The sequence below is a fragment of the Poecilia formosa genome, unplaced genomic scaffold, assembly GCF_000485575.1.
Source record: "Poecilia formosa unplaced genomic scaffold, Poecilia_formosa-5.1.2 Scaffold8, whole genome shotgun sequence".
Lineage (NCBI taxonomy): Eukaryota > Metazoa > Chordata > Actinopteri > Cyprinodontiformes > Poeciliidae > Poecilia > Poecilia formosa.
Window position 1 is genome coordinate 3,511,402 of NW_006799947.1, and position 20,774 is coordinate 3,532,175.

A 20,774-nucleotide genomic window follows, 5' to 3' on the forward strand; every position below is an offset into this window, starting at 1 on the left:
ATATATATATATATATATATAAAGCTAAATCAACTAAAAGAATGTGAGATAAAATAATTATATGCATCTTTGACAAAATATTTGTTATTTCTTATGCTTGTTCTTTCGTCTGTTTTATTTCGTTTAATATTTTTAGTTTACATTGTGTTAATTGTATTAATGACATTTTCGATGCATTTGTATGTTTTTGTGTTTTTATTTATTTATTTTTCGTTTATATAGTGAAACCATTGACATAATAAAGCCACATTACTAATCTGGGCGAAACAACCACCACGTGACGTCATACTCCTGCGACTGTTTACATCCAGCGTATGTGCGACGCTATAATGGCTCTTTTTCCAGCGTTTGCTGAAGTATCGGAAAACAAAGTTGAAGATTCGTCGACAGGTGGACATTCGTTGCTTCATGTTACGCATGTTTTACGTCTTAGTGCATTCGAGTTAACATCCTTTTGTCTTTACCTGAAAGAAAACTGAGCTCATCAGTTGTTAAGAATAAACATCTTCAACGGTCTTTAACGTCACCTCTCATTCGATCACAGCTAAAAGCAGTTCACATTTCTAATCAGGCAAAAATAATAATAATAATAATAATTAATAAATAATAATAATATAATCAATTTAATTGTGTGTTTTCCCTCCAGAATTAGACTGGCTGAACAATAAGAGTTTTCAGGCTGGAAATGCTCTCTCCCTTCACAGTCGTTTTTTAGAAAAGTCCACTGAACAGCCAAACAAGAGGGAGGAAAGGTAGGAATGATCTTTCTTCTGCATGTAACCTTCTGTTATCTTAAGTTTTCACTACAAAAGCATGTATGACTCTGACAGCTACATAAGGTTCTGAAAATGCTGTATAGGACATTTGAATGATAACATTTTACAGTTGATGTTTCTGTTTTTAACTCAGTGTTGGCAGGGATATTACATGCTCCGATGGGGAAAGCAGTGGGAAGGAGGATGGGCCTCCAAAGAAGAAGAAAAAGAAGAGTGAAAAAAAGAGGAAAAAGAAGAAAAAGCACAAAAAAAAGAGTGGAAGGGCTTCGGGCAGTAGTGGATCGGACTCTGAAACCATCTATCCCAGTGATCTCAAGAGGGAAGAGGAGGGGATTAGGTGAGGAGAAATACTCCTCATGTTTATAGAAACTAAAAGCCTTTCCTCAGTTATGCATTTCTGTGTTTTTTTGTTTGTTTGTATGTGTGTGTTCATGCAGGCATCAGCCTGCGTCATTAGGAACTCGTTTTACATGGTTGGATGACCTCCAGTCGCCTACGGAAAATCCATTCTGTGTGGACCGTAAACCAGACCCGGCCAACTGGACTTATAAGTCCCTGTACAGAGGAGACGTAGCTAGGTAGCACACATATTCTCACAGAGATTTCTCTAAACTTTTCTTTTGTTTAGTTAACAAAAGGATCCTGAGAGCACTGGAAATTTAAGTCCTAAAAATTGTAGAATAAAGACATAAAAAATGTGTTAATACCCTGACCATTGTTTATCAATTGATATTAGCTGTAAACATATTGAGTGTAGTGTTCAAAATCTCAAGAAAAACTGAAATCAATCAAAAACACTGTGCTGTTTCCAAAAAGTTAAAATAAGGCAATAAAAGACAGTGTGACACTTTTGCACAACATCGTTAACTAAATTTAAAGTAAGACAATTAACTGCAGCTTTGTGACAACACGTCTCTCTCTCTCAGGTATCGGAGAAAAGGAAGTTCCTCTTTAGGTCTGGACTTTCGCAGGCAGGGAGTCAGCTGGGAGGATTCTGAGACAAAGAAGAAGAAGAAAGTCGGGGTCAATGGGAATGCAGCTGACAGGTACTTTTCTGTAGCCACTCGAAAGCTGCTGCGGGCTGCACCTCCTGTTCCCGTTATCCCTGCGACGCCAGAAAGTGGGGATGTACTCAACTCAACCTCCTTCCTCCCTCTGGGTGACGCTGAACGGGACAACACAAGACATGAGTTAGGTAATGATTTAAGGATGTTAACACTAAACAAAACATCACAGACTATTCTGATTTACAAGATCCAAGTAAAGGTTTTGTTTGAGTAAGACTCAAGAGTTCTTAAATGTTTGTTTTAAACATTGTTTTTTTTTTTCTGATGTCATTCAGATAGCAAAGCACAGACGTCAGTAAACCCCCTTGGCGTGTATGATTCGTCCACCTCCCTGTGGATGCAGGGGAAGGGACGACTGCTTCAGGACGACGCGAAGCCGGTCGCAGAAACAGAGGAAAAGTCCGAGTATGTGGCTGGAAGGACCGAAGAGTTTAACCGGCGACTCAGGGAGCAGCCAGCAGATACACAGCTGTGGATAGAGTTCATACGCTACCAGGTAATTGAGAAGAATATGTTGCCATATAAATTATAAAGATCTCCATCGAATCTAAAGGATAAGATGTGAAAATAGGGCACAGTTTTCACAAACAAGGTCTTCTAATTTCAAAATAAACCAAAGCTTTGTTATACATTTCATTTTTGTACGTTGATAGAACTTGTAGAATATAAATCCATGGTAAAAAAAAAAAAATAAAAATAATAATAATAATAAAGTTTACTACTGCATCTGGACTTCCCCCTCTCTTTTAGGACGAGCTGAGTGCAGCTGCATTTGGGGGTGACGAGGAGCAGCAGGGCAGTGATTTGGCGGAGCGCCGCAAGTCGTCCTACAGGGCGATTCTGGAGAAGAAGCTGAGCATTGCAGACAGAGCCGTGGAAACCAACCCCACCTGCGTCGCTCTGCAGCTCGAGAGGCTCCGAATCTGCCAGGATCTCTGGGAACCCTCCACTTTGGCTAAAGAATGGAAGAAACTGGTAAATTTTGTGGCTTCGTTCATTTTTTTTTGAGATGTTGGCTGATTTTTTTTCTTCTTCATGCATTTGTGGGCAATAATTAATATCTTTAGACAAATTGTTCTCACTCCAAGTACTTAGAAATATTTAGACATCCAAACTGGAGTAGAAAAATTGCTAATGGTTGCTTCTATGCCATATTCTAGGTGTTTCTCCATCCAAACAGCGCCCCCTTGTGGAGGAAATATCTGCTTTTTACGCAGAGCTACTTCAGCAGCTTCTCAGTGACAAAAGTCAACTCTGCATACGGAAAGTGTCTGAGCACGCTTAGCGCTGTGAGAGACGGCAGCATGGTATCCCACCCAGCTTTGCCTGGAATAGAGGAGGATATGCTGGGTAAGATTTACTGACTATCTGAGACTATACATAGGCTTTCATTTAATTTCCTGCACAAGTTTGGCAATATTCCCTTTCATAAAATGATTCAGAGCAGCATTAAAACCTTTGTCCCCAAATGAGCTTTTCTTTTTTTTCTTTTTATTTCTGTCCAGATATCTTCACCCAGCAGTGTCATTTCTTGCGGCAGTCTGGTCACTGTGAGAAGGCGATTTCTTTGTTTCAGGCCATGATCGATTTTAGCTACTTTAAACCTGACAGTGTGAAGAAGCTCTCCACAAAGCAGCAGGTACACACACACACACTCGCACAAGAACATTATAAACAACAGTAAGAACATTAATCTGTATTTGTTAGGGACTACTGAAAAAACCTGCTTGAATTTGTGTAGAACTCTATTAGTGGGATAATTGATGGAAATTTAATGTTTTCTTACTCAAAAACCTTCTTATAGGATCATCTGATACTCATAACACTGGGCACTCAGTGGGAATACTGATCATCATTTTTAATAATTGTGCTCATGTACAAATCATCCGGATTCATCAGTTCTTTTTCTTAAGAAGCCAGATGCAGGTTCCAACTGGACAACAATCATAAACACACATAAAATGGCTCTTGATAGGATAATTCAGGCTAACACCAAGCTTCCAAAATGGCTGCCGCAAAGCCCCACCAGCGTCCAGCCACTTTAAACTCAACCAATTCTTCCTGTTGGTTGCTACGGATGTTTTGTGACTCCAGTATAACTTTAAAGAGACATTTAACCACAATTTCGTGAGACTGTATAGATTAGTGATCATCCACAATGACTTATCTGGCTGAAGGTGATCTGTATGCTAATATTTGCAACTGAAAATGTGGAACTATCCAGTTTATTTGGTCGTATTCCTGAGTTACGTTGAGGATATTTTATTTAGAAAAGGACAAAAAGAGGCAGAAAATGTTACTTTTTGTTCCCGTTTCTGCAGGTTGATTTCTTTGAGACATTCTGGGACAGTGGAGAGGCGAGAGTTGGGGAGGTAGGAGCCCGAGGATGGAAGGCCTGGATGACCCAACAAGAGCGAGGAGGATGGGTTCAGCCCCCTGCAGGTGAGATGCTTTTATTCACCTACATCTCAATAAATTGGGATATGCGGTTCACTGAGACTCGTTAGTCAGATTAAAAGTACTCTTTGAAAATAACAAACTTTAAATAGGTAGAACGCATACTTATCAATTATTCCATATTTCTGTTTTTTTTTTTTTATTGGTCTAATGTGATAGTGTGATCTTAAGTAAATAGATTTCATTGACTCTGATTAATTAATCTATAGAAAGTGTTTCACTTAGTGAATTAAGTTACTGAAATAAGTGAACTTTTCAGTAATATTCTAATTTATGGAGCTGTACCTGACAGCCTCACAGCTCCAAGGTGCAAGTAGGACACATAGTTCATTCTCTGAACAAAACAGGGATGAGTTTGGTTTACAAATCCTTTAATGAGAGGTTTCTGTGTTTCCGTCTGCTTTCCGTTTCTCCACACATAGAGGAAGAGGAGGAGGAGGAGGAGGAAGAGGACGAAGAGGAGGTGAAAGACCGGAGCCAGCCCAGAGGGACCGTCTGGCTGGAAGTGGAGTCGTCCCGTGAAGCAGCTCACTGGTTGCCCTGGAGACCTGACAAAGCCAAAGGCCAATCAGAGGAGGACTGTGAGGACCCTGACAGACAGGTGCTGCTTTCTAATGATGTTTGAAGTTCGATCTTGGAACAGGTTTGAAGATATTTACCTCATCGAAACATCATCTTTCTCCGTGACCAGGTGCTGTTTGATGACATCGGCCCATCCCTTATTTGTCTGACTTCACCAGAACTCCAGCTGCGGTTTCTTCTCAGTTTCTTGGCCTTTCTGGGTTTCCCGGTGGATTTTGTGCTCTCTGCTGCCCCCTATCAGCCAAGCATGCTACTGGAGAACCTCTCACTGCTCACTCAAGGTAATAAAATAACTGGAAGTTTTCTAAATATTTTTAAGAAATTTTAAAGTGAGTTGGTATCTTTTAATAATCTATACTGCATAAATAAATCAGACGTATAGCCTGTTAAGAATCTATCAAAATTCAGTTATTAAGGATAGATCCTTTATCCATCTAAATACCACCTATCAATAAGAGACACTTTGACACATATTTACAAATATTTAACATGTTCTTTGGAAATAGCATTTCAATGTGATAATAACCATAATATCTTAAATACTGTAGATTAGTTGCTGTAGCTAATCTGGAGCAGATTTTATAAGCCGATATGTGCATAAAAGGTTAGATTAAAGGAGTCTGCGATCACCTACAATTATCATAATTACCATTACAGATATGTTTCCTTCATGCCTCACAGGTGCATCGCTCCAGCGTCCTCTGACTTCCTTTAACCCCCTTGAGACGGGGATTAACCCTGTAGGTCACATGACCACTCTCCAAGGAACCAGGAAGTGGTTGGGGCTTGGAAAGCAGGGTGAGAAGTTTCTCACCAACGTGTTCAGCATGCTGCAGCCTTTCCTCCCTCCTCCCCATCGAGCCGTTCTGTCTCTCAGCTGGATGCTGTACGAGAAGCTGAAGGTAGACCCAGAGCAGTGCAGAAACAAGCCTCACCTGCAACGCATCTCTTTGTTTTCTCCCAAAGCGTTTTTAAGTTTATAGAGGCCAAGATTAGTAGTTCGTCTCTACAAGTTACAAAACTCACAAAAAGAAACTATGCTTCTTGAAAAACATAGAGGAGGAAGTTGAAGGCGGTTGTATGCCTTCATAAAGTAATGCCTTCAAACTTTTCAGCCACATATTTTTATGTATTTGTTAGGTTTTGCACTGTCTGCGCAGCGGCAACAAAAAGCGGCTTCGCGCTCAGGGAAAGAGCAGCAAGCGGGTCGCCAAGAGACTCCTCAAAGAACCCGACAATCGCTCGTCCCTGGTGCTGTGGAGGGAGTACGCACACCTGGAGTGGGTGCTGGGCAACCTGGACGAGGCTCGGAAGGTGTTCTCCACGGCGACGGCGATGGGAGGAACCAGGGGCCTTGGCAGTCCTGCTCTGTGTGAGCTGTGCCTCCTGTGGTCCCAGCTGGAGGTAGAGAACTCGGCAAAGGAGCCGGGAGGAGTCGCTGACGTAACGACGTCGCCAGCTGTTGCGGTGCTGACCAGACTGGCAGAAGGAACATCTTCGTCTTCATCCTCCCAGACCTTGACCCCAGTTTCAATCCTGAAGGCCAGGAGATCGTATGATCAGGTTCTGAGCTCCAGCCTGTCATCTCTGGACCAGAAGATCCAGAATCATCAGCAGGACGGAAACGGTGAGCGGCCTGTGTTTTATTGTCTCCGTGTAGAGATACAAACTGAATCCAAGGAGAACTTTTCAGTTTGGTCTGATTAGGGCACACACTTCTGAGAATTACCATCCAGATTTCATTGTCAAGGTTTCAGTCACATTCTGACTGTTGAGGTGAGAAACGAGTCGGTGATAAACCAGAACAGAATGAAGTTTCACGGGATCATGAGTAACGCAAAGACTTTTAACAAAAATGTGCATTTCTAATCACTTTCAAAACAAACATCACATATTACAAATTCTGCTAAAATAATAAATCATATTAATTATTATAATATTGTTGTCTATAAAACTGATTTATTTCAATTGAAATTAATAGATTTAAAAGTTTTTATTTTAAATGGAGCTGAATTTCAAAGCAGTTTTTTACTTTCCACAGAATATTATATGCAAGTCAGACAATAAAAGTAAATCCAAGAAGCAGTTTTCAGGGAAACAATGAATTAGCCAGGATTAATTGTGTTTTTTGGATTTTATTCTCATCTGTAAAACACAGATCTGTAGAATCAATAAATAATTTAAATAGAACCTGCCTGAAGTAGGCTAAAAGATCTCAAAAGGCCAATAACCATTTCCTAAATTTCAAGAACAGAAGGGAAAACAAAATCTTTGAATCCGTGTCCAGGAAGTCTGAAATTATCTAATAACTTTGCTCCTTCAGGACTTGGATAATAACTTTTTTCCCTGAACAAATGAAGCCTTCATTAGAAAACAGCTTTTTGCTTATACTCTGTTTCTTTTTCTGTTTAAATATGAAACATTTGGGTCTGACAAAATGAAAAGAAACATTAAAAATATGTAAGGGGGGTGGAAATACTTTTTTACAACTTTTGAGGTCAGATTGGTTACTTTGTTTGACGTTCCAGTAACATTGTTTGGTTTGGTTCTTCTCGCTTGCCGCAGCAGCCCAAGATGAGCCACAGGAAGATAAGCTGAGGCTAAGAGGCCTGGTCGGCTGCTACGCTCTGTTTCAGTACCTAACAGTGAGCATCCAAGCTGCTATTGCTGTCTACAGCCAGGCCAGGGAGAGGATGGAGGAGCTGCACCGCTCGTTAACACCCGAAAGGCAGCCTGACCACGATGAGGCAACCACCCGCCCGAGTCGTACCGTGCACAGCCAGCATGTCAGCTGGTTGGCTTCAGACTGTGAGGCTTTAGCAGTGCAACAGGCGGCTCTGCTCAGACACAACAATAGTGTCGGTGTGTGTACTTTGGCAACACTGAGGCAGATGCTTACCTGTTCCCTCTCAGCTTGGCCGTACAGCGCCCCCCTGTGGAGTGTTTACATTCAGGTCTGCTCCTAAAAAAAAAAACGCATCTTCCCCCTTCAGAGGCTAAAATTAAAGCAGTGGTCAGAAATGATGAAGCGTCTGTGTGTTTCAGGTGGAGAACCGTTACCATAGCGCCGGCCGGGCACGCCGGTTTTTCACCACTGTAACCAGAGACAACAGCAGCAGCGTGGTACCCCGTCTGTTTGCTATTGTTGCTGAACAGCATAGGAAGCAGCTGGTGGATGCAGCTCAGAGGTGAGGCTGAAAGTGATGATGAGTATGTTCCTATAACAACAAAAATACAACCAGAGGAAATTACACCTTCCTCCAGCTCTGGAATTTTACATAAAAAGGACATAATCTGGTCTTTACAGGGTTCTTTACAGGGTTCATTCACAAACAAAAAAAAAAACATTTAGGACAACTGATGACCTTCCCAGAAAATGTACCCAAAGTTCAGAGCTTGAAGAAATAACAAAAAAAGAATAATAGCCTCCAGAAAAAGACTCAACATTGTTAGAGGGGAGAAAGTCTGTTCTCTGGGGTGTACTCTATTGCCTCAGTGCATGAAGGTTCAAGTTAGCATTAACTTCCTAAATTGTTATGCAAATTTGTGGTATTTGCAAATGCAGAACCTTGTGGTCACTCTGCTGTCTTCACTAGTATTCAAGAGTCGAATGTGAAGCCGTCAGAAGCTCTCATACCAACTCTAGGTTATGGTGATGATTTTTATTAATCAGACTGAATGCTTTATATTTTGAGACATAAAACCCTTGAACGTAAACAGGGTGTGCATTCTTTTAGCAAAGACTGTATAAATGAAAACTTGTTACAAACAAATTAAGTCAAAAATGCTAACATCATTCGTAGGTCTTGTTGCTTGGATGAGGCCCTGCCCATTCTGCCAGAAAATGGTCTCAGCAACCGAATCCGCGGACTGTTCGAGGGCGCCACGTCAACAGAGATCGGTGCTCATTGTCCTCTACTGTGGAGGATGTACATCCATTTCCTGGTGAGATGATAAATGTCTCATAACATATGCAAAGCCACAATTAATACCCGTCAAGAACAGCTGCGACAACTGTGCATATAGTCATCTTGATTAACTTCCAGCCTGCTTAGATTAATTATGTTGTTTTATTATATAAAAATTGTATTTCAAAGGAAACATCTTGTGTTTCTGTGTCAATATAGGTGTCAGAGGGGAAGGTAGATAAAGCCAGAGGGATATTTTACAAGGCATTGCAAAACATTCCCTGGGTGAAGGTAAAACTCAGATTAAAAGTTACCTTAATTTTACTTATGTATTTAATTGATCTTCTCTGTGTGCTAACACTTTGTATATATTAAACAGGGTTTGTATATGGATGCGGTGCAGTTGTTCCCTGACCACCTGCAGGAGTTTGTGGATCTAATGACAGAGAAGGAACTCCGACTAAGACTGCCTTTGGAGGAGTTGGATATACTGCTGGAAGACTGAAAGCACTCAAATGTTTTGTTTGCTGGATGTTTACTTTGGTGTTTCCTTTTAAAATACTTTAGTACAAAGTTATAATATACAACAAATTGTTATTGTAAAGATCTTCTCAGTAATAAAAATTGATTTATAATTTTTTTTATTTTATTTTTTTGTTATACGTTTTTGCATTTTAAACTTTAAGTAGAGAATCTCACTTTCACTTTTGTCCCGTAGCAAAGGTCTTATTCCTTCTTTCGGTCTGAGGCTCACCACTTTATTAGGCAACACACCTGTAAATTACCTGCGAGTCATCACCTGTTCTTTTTTCTACTACGTTGTCGCTGTGGAGACGTTGCCCTCATTGCCGCTCCGTGCTTTGACGCATTGCAGATCCCTGTGAGCCAATCACTGGCCCCTTCACACTGGGAGAGTATGCGGGTTTGTCTTATCCAATCAGAGAACGTCTTTCAAAAGCAAAGCCAAAGCGTCCTCAGCGCTCAGAGTTTGGACGCTTAGATCCGTATCCTGCCGCTTGAATAAAAGTAGGCGTAACATAAAATAGTCCATCACTCTCCAGTGACCGTGCAAGCAAGGTGACTAAAAAAGCCCATGAGATTTCGCCCCCCCCAAAACCTAAGTATTGTTATAGCAATAGACCTAAAAGTGTTTTGTTTCTGCAAAGCAGTGTTTCTAAGATTAGTGTAGCACGAATTAAAATTATATTTTGATACCTAAAGTTACAACAGTATATATGTACTCAGGCTTAGAATCACACTTAAAGCAAAAGCATTATTTCAAAAGGAAGCCACTCATGCAACAATGTGGACATTATATGGAAGTCAAAATGAATTCTCTCTACAATACCCCTTAACCTTTTTAAAATTTACAGTCATCTGGAAAAATAAAAACAATTGATTAAACGGATTTCAGAACCAATGTTAGGTTTGGTCCAAGCTTGAATTGTCTGATAAATGGCCTCAAATATGATAGAACTTCATGTTTGTCTGCCAGGTGTCCACATCTCCTGGATTCAAAGTCTCAAATCATCAGCCCTCCTCCACTATGCTTGACAGTTGATGAGTTGTTTGAGTTTACTTTAGGTGTTTACTTTTCTCTGGGCCTGGTGCTGTGCACTGTGACCAAACACCTTAGCTTCAGTGAACTCTGACAACACACTTCTAAAAGTGTTGTGGTTCTTTCAGATGCAATTTTGCAAGTGGTGCCATGATATTGGTTTTATATAAAGATCTTTTTTTAACAGTATTTGTTTTAGTTTTTTTTTTTACGTAATTGAATATTTTAATATAACTGAGGACTGTTCATCCTTAGTGCTTGATTTATTAATATAAGGCATTTACTTCCACATAGTAAAAAAAGACACAGCAGACTTTTTTTTACATTAACAAACCACAGAAACGAGAGAAAAAAAGTACATGAATAAAAATATGTATTTTTATTCATGTTTTATTCAACAATGATGCTAATTTTATTCATTGCTAAAGTAAAATGGTGAAGGTAAAAACTGAAATTAGTCCAAGGAACCAGTTAGTTGTGGTTTTTGTGCCAGTGAATATTATAGGAAAAATAATTTAGTGTCATCTCTTCTGGACAGGGGCTAGGACCACCGGCACCTATGACCGTCCAGAATTATGAGGAAATATTTAAGCAACGTCACATGGTATTAACCATAAAGTAAAATCTTGTGGTAGCTAATGAAATTATCCAATATACCCTGGAAGGAAGAAAAAATATTAACGTTTTTAAATCCCATCATGGCTTCTTGTCTAACAGCGTCCCAGAAGCTGAGTAAAGTTGTACTCCTCCATAGTGCGGATGAATACAGTTGAACAGCAGAGCGGTGATTCGCCTCGTCTCCCCGCCTTTAGCTAGCAGCAGCAACGCTCAGTGGCACCCGTCCATTTCCTCTCTCCTCAACCGCCGGCAGGCTAACAGCTCTAACTCCCACAGACATGGTGAGTATCTAACCAAGTGCAATTTGCGAATGTGTGCGAATTAAAATTGGAATGTTTTGCGGTGACTTATGAGGTCCATTTTCGGTTCGGGAGTATCGTTGCTAAAACATCCCGGTGCCTCCGTGATTCGCACACGGGGCGAGCCAGGCAGACGCGGGTGGACCGACTTGAACCATTGACAGCCGTTGACGCTGTGGGTTATATTAAAAGCTTCTCACCATGGAAGCACCGCAGAATGGCTTTGTTAGGTGTGTAAAAATGCTACCCTCACTCATAGGTTGTGGCCGTTCTGTTTATTAGCATCACAGCTATTACCTCACCCCGTCCAATGAATGATTTTCCGGCATTTGACAGCCGCCTTGTCGGTCAACGATGCATTTTTTTCCCTCTTTCTTAAAAAGGTTTTTTTTTTTAAGAAAATGGTACAGTTGATGTTCACCCCGAAGCCTTCATATTAATAATAAATGTGAGAATTGAGTACATAAAAAAAAGAGCGAAGGTCGAGTGGGTAATGTTCTCTACGTTTCTGAAGTCATTTTTGTAATGGATGTCAAAATCAAGCATGTTTCATAATATGTTTAACTATATTTGGACATTATAGTCAGACACAGACTGAAATTGAATCTTCCTGCTTCTACCACAGAATTGAATACGCTGTGTGTAAAAATTCAGATCGCTATCTGCGGAGCGAGTGAAACAGAGCCTGGATAGGTGGAGATATGTGTGCTCTGGAGACGAGGGGAATAAAGTGAGGACCCATGTGTTTGAATGAGATAGACAGCTGGAATACAGAAAGTTGAAGTACCTGGGGTCAGTAGCGACTCTTGCAGTAATGACGCCCTGGGTTTGTCCTTCTTCCTGCCGCCCACCACACATTAATTGATCTGAGTTGATTGACCAGTGCTTTTCAGCTCCTCTCAATCCAAAGTCCTAATTTCGAGAAAGCTTTAAATGTGACCCCTTTATTTGTTTTTTACGCACTGAAATGATGTGTTAGCAATACTGGATCATATTCTAAACTATTTGATCAGTGTAGGATAATCCAATTGTGTAATATGTATATCCTAGTCGAATTCAGCAACAGTTTTGTTGCAAATGATTTGTAAATCCAGTGACGACTTTTAAACTTTGACTTGAAAACAAAGTTTTTGCTTAGGTTCTGCACTATCCTGTCATTCACATTGACTGAACATGCAAAGCAAAAAATCACTTGGGAGGGGTGGGGGAGAATACAATTTAGGTAATTTCCAAGCAAGCATGTGGGGACAGTGGAGAGGAAATGTTTCCTGTTAATGGGAGGGAGCCACCATGGCTCAGGGAGACCAGTCATCTGCTGTGACTCACTATAGGCTGAGAGGGCATATTGAGATGATTGTCAGGGGTGATGTGTAACAGTTTATTACAAGCTGTTGGAGCGAAAAGGAAGATTTACAATCAGGTTGCGAGCAAAGGTTACCACATGAAAAAAATCAGGCTGCTATATTTAAGCATCAGCCATTAAATAACCCAAAAAGAGAGGAATATGGTGTTGCTGTGACTCAAAGAGCTACATAGTACAGCCAGAAGAGCCCCAGTTTGTGTGTGAGGCCAGAATGATAACGAGGTTTCAATCATCTGTAGCAGTAAGCAACAAGCTTCAACCAGAAAAGGTCTGGTAGTAATTAGCCCTGACCTTATCTGTGCAGGGGAGTTTCTCTGATTTGGAAGCAGAGAGAAACAAATCTGTGAACAAGGATTCACACCAGTAAACCTGAAACGTCTCTGCCAGCAGTTCTCTAAAAGACAAGGAGAAAGTAGCTGCTGAAAAAATCTGATTCCAGGTTGGAAGGAAGTGTAGATGCTGACCAAGTCAATTTTGAGTAATGTCATTAGCCTTTGAGAGACGGATTTAGTCAAATCAGTGAGGCCGGTGATTTTTGAACGGCTTGGGGATTTGGTAGTAATAGAAAGCAGTGAGCGGAGCAGAGGCTGTTCAGGTTGTCATCGAGATGAACAAAAGTGGAGGGAATTAGAAAGGAACATCTCTGAGGGAAAGGTAGATTGTCGAGGCTCCGATGGGTTGGACATGTGCAGGGGAGGGAAAAAGAGTAAGATCATAAAGATTAAACAGCAATGAGGGGATGAAGGCAGAACACGCAGAGTGAATGAATGAAGATTTATTTGCAAAGTCTTTTAGAATAGAAATAACCTTATTGCCTCTCAGTGGAGAAATTCAAGTGCAGCAGGTATTCAAAGCATGTAGATTCACACAAAGATAAAAATGTAAATGTATATTTTCTCCATTGATGGGGAGAAAACTGGTGATGTTTGCCACTCCCCACAAAAAGTTACATTTCTGATAGTCTCGGCTAATAAAGTATCCATCCACTTCGTAAGAGGAATGCAGACAGTAGAAGAAAACTTGTTCTACAATGGATAGAACAATAATGAGGCCTGTGTCAGTAATCTGATCTCGATTTCTTTACAAATACCCGATCTGTTTTCATCTACCTGTTGTAAATAGTTGGATGAAATGGATCAGCACCAGATCATGGGTTGAAGTTGTTTTTTCCCCCCTTAAGTATAATTTGACTTCTATGTTCTTGTTTTACTAAAAAAAAAAGTAAAACTGTAGGTGTCTTTTTTTTTATTATTCAAGAGTTTATTCTACATGAGTTGAATTACTTTGATGGTTTATTTATAATAATTGTAGTCATTAATTAGGAGTCATCTAAGCCAAAGCTCACTTTATATTTCCAGTCCATGTCAGCTGCCAAAAAAGTCTGTATTTGCTTGATGGCATCCGTAACAAACCTATTGATATCTGATTTTATAATAGCTAATTCAAGAATAATTTAATTATTCCATATTCAATAATTTCCATTTCAGTTTTATGAATAGTTGTGTGTTTTTTGCAACCATTTGGAGGCAGTTAGAGTTAAGTGTTTTAAAAGTGTGCTGTACAGACTCCCTCCTCGGCTTGTACCATCTGCTGGAACAGGAACATGATCTCTTCAGCTAGACATTTCTCTACCTTAAGTGAGGTCTTAGCAGCTCGTCAAACATCGTTGAGCGGATCAGTTATTATTCTCCAACAGCTGCTTGGTTGTAAAAATACCTGTATGAATTAATTTCTTAATTATTTCCCCAGCAATCTTATTAATAAAGTGGTTTCAGTGCAGCGCTAGTTTGACACAAAGGCGTTTTATGAAAGCAGAGGGTTAAAATCAGTGTATGTTCTGGTTTGTTTGTTGGAGACAAGGTCATAAATGGAGACTACAAGGCTGTTGCCAGGTAATAAATGACAGATGTAAAGACTCTGCTCGGTGTTCTCAAAGCATCACAGCTCCTCGTGAAACAGGCAGTTAGGAATCCCTGCCACAAGTTTACAATTTCTTTTAAAGGTTAAAATCAAAGGCTAAATACATTAATGTGGGGCTGGGAAATTATTGTACATTTTAATGGGAATTTCAAGTTTTATTGTCACAGTTTTATTTGTTGGCTGTTACATTCTTTTGTGATGACAGTCTCTCATTCCTCCAACAAATAATGCCTGAAACTCTGGAGATCGGAGAATATTGGAAGCTTTACTGAAGAATATGGGGATTTATTACAGCAGAAAACGTCAATGCAATATTTACCACTAATATTGCAGCTGCATGACTTCATGTTGTATATCCTTATATGCAGTTTTGCTTTGTGTCATTTAATTTCCTGTATTACTTTCCCTAGAAACTATTTTGGAATAAGCAGCTCTCAGAATGGAGAGGAAACCATGATTCCCATATTATGATGCATCCTCTTCAAGCTACTTTTATATTCATTACATCATAAAGTAATGTTATGATGTAGTCATTTGTAAGTAAGTGATTCAATCTAATCAGTGTCAGCTGCTTTTTATTTTTCGTATTTACAGTTGGTGTATAGTTTTTTTTTCCTTTATTGTCCTATGATAAATAGCTAAAGTATTATCTCTCCAGATTACTGTGCAGCACGGCAGGTAGGAATTATAAGTAGAAGATTTGTACGAGTCCAGGGCAGTGAATTAAAAAAAAAGTTGGTTAACTTACCTTAATCTTAACTGTCCTGAGAATGAATACCAAAACGGGCTTGTGTGTGTGTGTGAATCACACATTTAGTGCCTGCGGGTGAAGTGACGCTCCATGCAGTGCAGGAGGTTGGCTGACGGGTAACTGATCCCTCCCAGGAGATGCAACTGTAGCTGGGAGCTGACAGGTTGCAGATTAGCACATACATGCAGACACAAAGAAAAGGCTTGTGACCCCTTCTGGTGCGGACACTTTTTACTCTCACACACTTAAAATCAATTTCCTGACATGTTTGACCGACCCTCCACCAGCATGGCCTCCTGGCCTCTGCTCACACTCTTCATCTGTAGAGCCCATTGGAGAGGCCGCACACTCCGACGGCGGCTCCACGGTTCAGCCGTGGCGTTTGCAGGTGGTAGGAATCCACACCGTGCCACCAGCACGGTGTGGATACAGCGAGGGAAGGGGAAAGGACAGCGTTTGGACTTGTACGCCCACACCTATAAAATGATTGACGGTTGCACTTATTGAGAGATGGATAGATGGACAAGTTGCCAGAACAGCGTCAACAGAAAAGCCAGCTGTTACATCAGCTTGTCATCTAGATCAAGGAGGAGAGCTGCCACCTGTCAGGTCGCTCCGATCCGTTGGGATTGTGGAAACCTCTGTCATCCATCAGCTTCTAGAAGGACTGAAAGACGGGTCTGGCCATTTTCCAGCCACCTTTTCACCATTCAGGCCTCCATCTAACAAATTCCAGGAGGATTACAATCATCTAGCCACTTAAATATTTTTCTTTGACACAATTATTGGGATGACAGGATACGCTGCTTCTCTGGTACTTCTCAGCCTGTTTGTCAATTGAGACCGAATGATAGATGTCTGGCCATTATTTTTACCATCCAGCCATAACACGGGATATTTGCCCTTCCTGCCACTGTTCCCTCATTATGCTGCCTCAGAAAGTGGCCATGTACTCGGCAGAGGATGAGCTGGTGAGCCTGTCCACGGTCTATGAGCTCTTAGACGAACAGCAACATTATTACAGGGAGCTCATCCAGCAGCAGGAGAGGAACTACAGGGCCTTCCTGCAGATGTTGATGGACACTTCTTCCAGCCGCATGGACAGCCTGGTGCGTGAAATGCAGGACCTGAGGAACAACTTGCAGAGGACCAAAGCTGAGCTGGCGGAGGTTAAAAAACAGAGCGTGCAGAATAGCAAGCAAGCCGAGTTCCTGGCTGAGGGCTTAGTGATGGTCCAGGGGGAGCTGGATGGGGTCAGCATGAAAACCAGAGACTCTAGTGGAGGAACAAAAGGAAGAATTCTGGATGTAAAGCAGAGCAGAGGAGGGTCAGTGTTGAGGTTTGATGGGAGAGGAGTTGGAGGCACAGGAGCAAAAAAGCCAGAACCAAAAGCTGCAAAACTGGTGGCAGACCTCACAGATATCCGCTTCGGAGACTTTAAGGTTGTCAGCAGAATTAAGGGAATCTACCTAATGGTTTGGTTAATGGGAGCTTTTATGTAACGTGCTTCGTTAGTGTCCATATGTGACTGACTTAAAAAGTCTGTTCTGAATCCTCAACTCTTTTCTGTCTCCTTTAGGCCGACCAACTAACAGAAGAGCAGATTGCTGGTAAGACGAGTCAACTCAAACCCTGTTTCTCAATCTTCGGGTTGAAATTTTAGCTTAATTGTCAGTATTTTGTCTTCATTGTCATCTTCTTTTTCCTGCCCAGAATTCAAGGAGGCCTTCTCCTTGTTTGATAAAGATGGAGATGGTACCATCACCACCAAAGAGCTGGGCACAGTCATGAGGTCACTGGGTCAAAACCCAACTGAAGCTGAACTCCAGGATATGATCAATGAGGTGGATGCGGATGGTACGCAGATTTCTTTAAACTTTCTGCCGTTCAGAATCTTTTCACCAATCATTCAGATTTTTAGTCGTTTTCATACAACCTGATGTGACGGTGTGTGGAAAGAACCCACCAAAAAAAATATGCTACACTAAGCAAATTTTTACTATGTAAAGTCAATTAAACATTTTTGTATGGAATACAAAGTATAACATTTAACAATTTTTATGATAAAATCTGTTATAAACCAGTTTGAAAGAATATGTATATATTAAAGCCAAAAACATCAAATTAAAAATCCTGTCCAAACAAAATAAATCTTTCGATCTCCTGTGACAGTCATCCAAATGTCTTGACACCCGTTCATATAATGAACGGACCTTCCTCACTCAGCTCCTCTAGACTAGCAGCAGCAGAACTGTGCTTCTGCTGAGGATATCACACAACACTCATCTGATTGTAAATGGCATTATAGAAAAGCATTGCTGTGATGACTTGTTGAAATCACAAAGAACCAATTTTCTTGTTTTTATTTTTATTATTATTTTTTATTGAATTCCTCTTTGCACCATCATCTCTAGAGGTTTCACTGCCATCCCCAGAACAGAACCAGCCTTTCACACACTCAACAGACTTAGAAGATGCAAACACTGAAGGACTTAAACTTTATCAAAGTACAGCCTGCTTGGTCTGTTGTCAGGTCAACACTGAGGTATTTATCCTCCTCCACTTGTTTTGACCTGATCCTGTTTCTCCTGAATCTATAGTCAACTCCACTGACACAAAATGGTTCACCAGCTCACACTGGCATTGGAATATTATCAATATAGTATGTTCCTCCCCATGCCCCACGATTCCTTCCGACTGCCATCAACTCCAAGCCCCACCAGACATATTAATAGTTTGATCAATTAGTCTAATTAAAAATCATTTAATGTTAGAAACAAGCAATAAAACATCTTGGACAAGCAAATTTTATTCCAAAATACACAAACTGGCCAAATGTAATGTTTGCAAACTTGCAAAAATAAAACTGCACAAAAATCTCCAGGGACCCATAAGGTAAAAATGTGCCATAACGCATGTCTGTCTGACTTGTCCTCCAGGCAATGGGACTATCGACTTCCCCGAGTTTCTAACTATGATGGCACGAAAAATGAAGGACACAGACAGTGAGGAGGAGATCCGGGAGGCCTTCAGAGTCTTTGATAAGGTGGGCCCGGGTGTGTGTGTGAGAGCTGATGTGACTGAAGTGTGAGTGTTATAATTGACCAACCGTGTGCGCCTTGTCCAGGATGGTAATGGATACATCAGTGCAGCAGAGCTCCGTCACGTAATGACCAACCTGGGAGAGAAGCTTACGGACGAAGAGGTCGACGAGATGATAAGGGAGGCCGACATCGACGGCGATGGACAAGTCAATTATGAAGGTATCCGATCCAAAATGGCCGCGTGTAACAGCTTCTGCGACTTGCGAATAAAAACATTATTCTGATTGTTTTCTGTCTCTCTCTCTTCCACAGAGTTTGTTCAGATGATGACCGCCAAATGAACTGAACTTACAAAGAATCAGTCAAATGTTTCACTTACCTCTTATTGCAAAAATCTACATTTAATCATGCTGTTCTGTATAGACAATTTAAACTGAATGTTGGAATACTGAAAATCTGTCCATATAAACAAGTTCAAAAAAAGGTAAAGGTAAAAAAAAAAAAAAAAATCCAATAATCTGCATGTACTGGCTTGTATTCCCCATCCCCTCCGTGCTGAGCTGACCAATCACATCTCGGCTCGTTAGACGAGCAGCCTCGTGCAGCCAGCTAGTTCAGCCGCTGCTCCTCTGCTTCTTGGTTCCATCTGCCTGATGTCATGATGATTTGGGCGGGTCAACTGCCTTTTCTTCTATAAAGTCCTGTTGTTTTACTTTCCCTTCATGCATGCAGCGTTAACATGGGTTACTGTTGAGATCTCGGTGACAGAAAGCTGTCGTTGGACCTCAGAGGAGGAAAGGGGTGGATGGGAGGGAGCGAACCAATGGGACGTTCGCTTGGCTAAATAAAGTCGGTGACTGATATTTTTAAGAAAAATTAAAATGGAATAAACAACTAATTTTAAATTTTGTTTCCGGCATGTCTATTAATCACTTTATCCTTTTGTGTGTTTACCTTTTTTCTTTTTTCTTTTTTTCTTTTTTTGTTTGAGGGTGAAATGCCCCTTTGGCAGTCTTTGTCTTATCCAATATGGAGGGATGGGTTGGGCTTTAAAGATGATTAGATACAAGCACAGCTTCTGAGGCTACATCTGCACCAATGCTTGTACCAGTGTGAGTATTAGTTCGGATGTTTACAGACACAGTAACGTGAAATCTGAGTTGTCTCGCTGCAGACAGGTGCAGGCTGCTGCCTCGAAGGCTGTGTGTGTATGACTCCACGTGGTGGGGCGAGTTTCAGCTTAATGGGGGACAGGGTCGGCGCTTTGCAGCATTTCTACCTTGTTTTTGTGTGTGAGTTTGCCTGTGTGCGTGTGGGTGCAGCAAAGCCCGGCCCGGTCCAGTCCAGCTGTCCTGTTCGGTTCAGTTGATCTGCATTCCAAGATGTACAATGCTAGTCTTTACATTTTGTTTTTCCAATAAAATCTCATGAACTAAAGGCGACGGGTGTTTGTGTATTTGTAGACGAGCTGACGTGCTTTTGTTTTGTTTTTTCTCTGTGGGGGTGGCGGAGCTTTAAGATGACTCATCAAATACTCTGTGTGTGTGATGTCCTGCTGAGCCCACCGAACATATTTTTTTAAAAGGAACCTCGATTATCAGAATCAGAAAACACTCTGAAAGTTAAGTGCTGCAAAATTACCATTAAAAGAAGCCATAGGTTTTTGTTTTTTTTTTTTCTTTTTCCCCCCAAATAACAGTTATCGAAGACTAACCACAGAATATTCTGCAGTTCATCAGGGTGTGTGGTGAAAAAATTCTCCGCGTTGCCACAAATGGCTGCCGATGAGTTGTTGCTAGGCAACAGAAACACAGATGGAAATGGAGGAGAAATGGGCAGCAGAAAAATGTGGGAGGAAGAGGAGAGGTTTGACAATTATAGAATCGCAGAGATCCGGCATCATAACCTACAGAACTGCCAGAAACTACATTATTTCAAACATGATTCTCATCAGTAGTAGATCTGGACTCTGCTGGAAGATACTGGATGTTTGTATGATTGGGAATCGGACAGGATAAGTGTAGGAGGTGTTGAATGCATTTCTCACAGTAGCTGGAGTTATGTAACTGTCTGAAGAGTATTTTTACACAATACGGCTCTGTGCTGGCATTCGAGTTCAGAGTTTCCAATGTGCTGCATTATAGTCTTCTACGGAGACGATTAAACTTTACATTTTTCTACTGACTGAAGACAAAACTAGGTCAGGGTTTCAGGATACAGTCAAAAGAAAATACGCCCTCTTTCAATTGTAGGATTCTCCCGTCAGAACAAAATCAGGATGAAGCTGTTCTTTATGAGGCTCTGACATTTAATCCTAACCTCAAGTTTCAGAAAGGTACACATTTCACATCAAATAAAAACGAAACCAAAAGGGAAAGTTGAGGCCAGTTCTTTCTTCAGTTTGGGCCAAGCTTCAGGATAATCAAACAGA

General features: G+C 40.9%; 2 protein-coding genes and 1 long non-coding RNA gene across 5 annotated transcripts; 2 read left to right on the forward strand and 1 right to left on the reverse strand.

The window, feature by feature from the left end:
* Positions 1-216: 216 nt before the first annotated feature.
* nrde2 (NRDE-2, necessary for RNA interference, domain containing) lies at positions 217-9,425 on the forward strand. 2 transcript variants are annotated; one of them, XM_007575864.2, is made up of 19 exons: positions 217-390; positions 647-752; positions 910-1,113; positions 1,214-1,354; positions 1,703-1,971; positions 2,119-2,339; positions 2,594-2,818; positions 3,004-3,193; positions 3,349-3,482; positions 4,165-4,285; positions 4,723-4,901; positions 4,992-5,163; positions 5,564-5,784; positions 6,023-6,509; positions 7,448-7,836; positions 7,928-8,070; positions 8,686-8,827; positions 9,010-9,081; positions 9,170-9,425. In XM_007575864.2, the coding sequence occupies exons 1-19, from the start codon at positions 315-317 to the stop codon at positions 9,293-9,295; spliced, it is 3,618 nt and encodes a 1,205-aa protein (XP_007575926.1). In that variant the 5' UTR covers positions 217-314; the 3' UTR covers positions 9,296-9,425. The 2 variants fall into 2 exon arrangements, with proteins under 2 accessions (XP_007575926.1, XP_007575934.1); XM_007575872.2 differs by having other exon boundaries at positions 218-390; positions 7,451-7,836.
* Positions 5,070-10,709, reverse strand: LOC107833411 (uncharacterized). Of its 2 annotated transcripts, none has more exons than XR_001659158.1 (5): positions 9,490-10,708; positions 8,675-8,824; positions 7,943-8,100; positions 7,782-7,844; positions 5,070-5,157 (listed from the first exon to the last, which is right to left on the reverse strand). It is a non-coding gene; the product is annotated as an uncharacterized LOC107833411 (long non-coding RNA). The 2 variants fall into 2 exon arrangements; XR_001659159.1 differs by having other exon boundaries at positions 5,089-5,175; positions 9,490-10,709.
* Positions 10,710-11,139: 430 nt separating this feature from the next.
* Positions 11,140-19,780, forward strand: calm1a (calmodulin 1a). The gene is made up of 6 exons (XM_007575888.2): positions 11,140-11,247; positions 16,879-16,909; positions 17,013-17,156; positions 18,239-18,345; positions 18,427-18,562; positions 18,656-19,780. Exons 1-6 carry the CDS (start codon positions 11,245-11,247, stop codon positions 18,682-18,684), a joined length of 450 nt encoding a protein of 149 aa, XP_007575950.1. The 5' UTR covers positions 11,140-11,244; the 3' UTR covers positions 18,685-19,780.
* Positions 19,781-20,774: the final 994 nt, after the last annotated feature.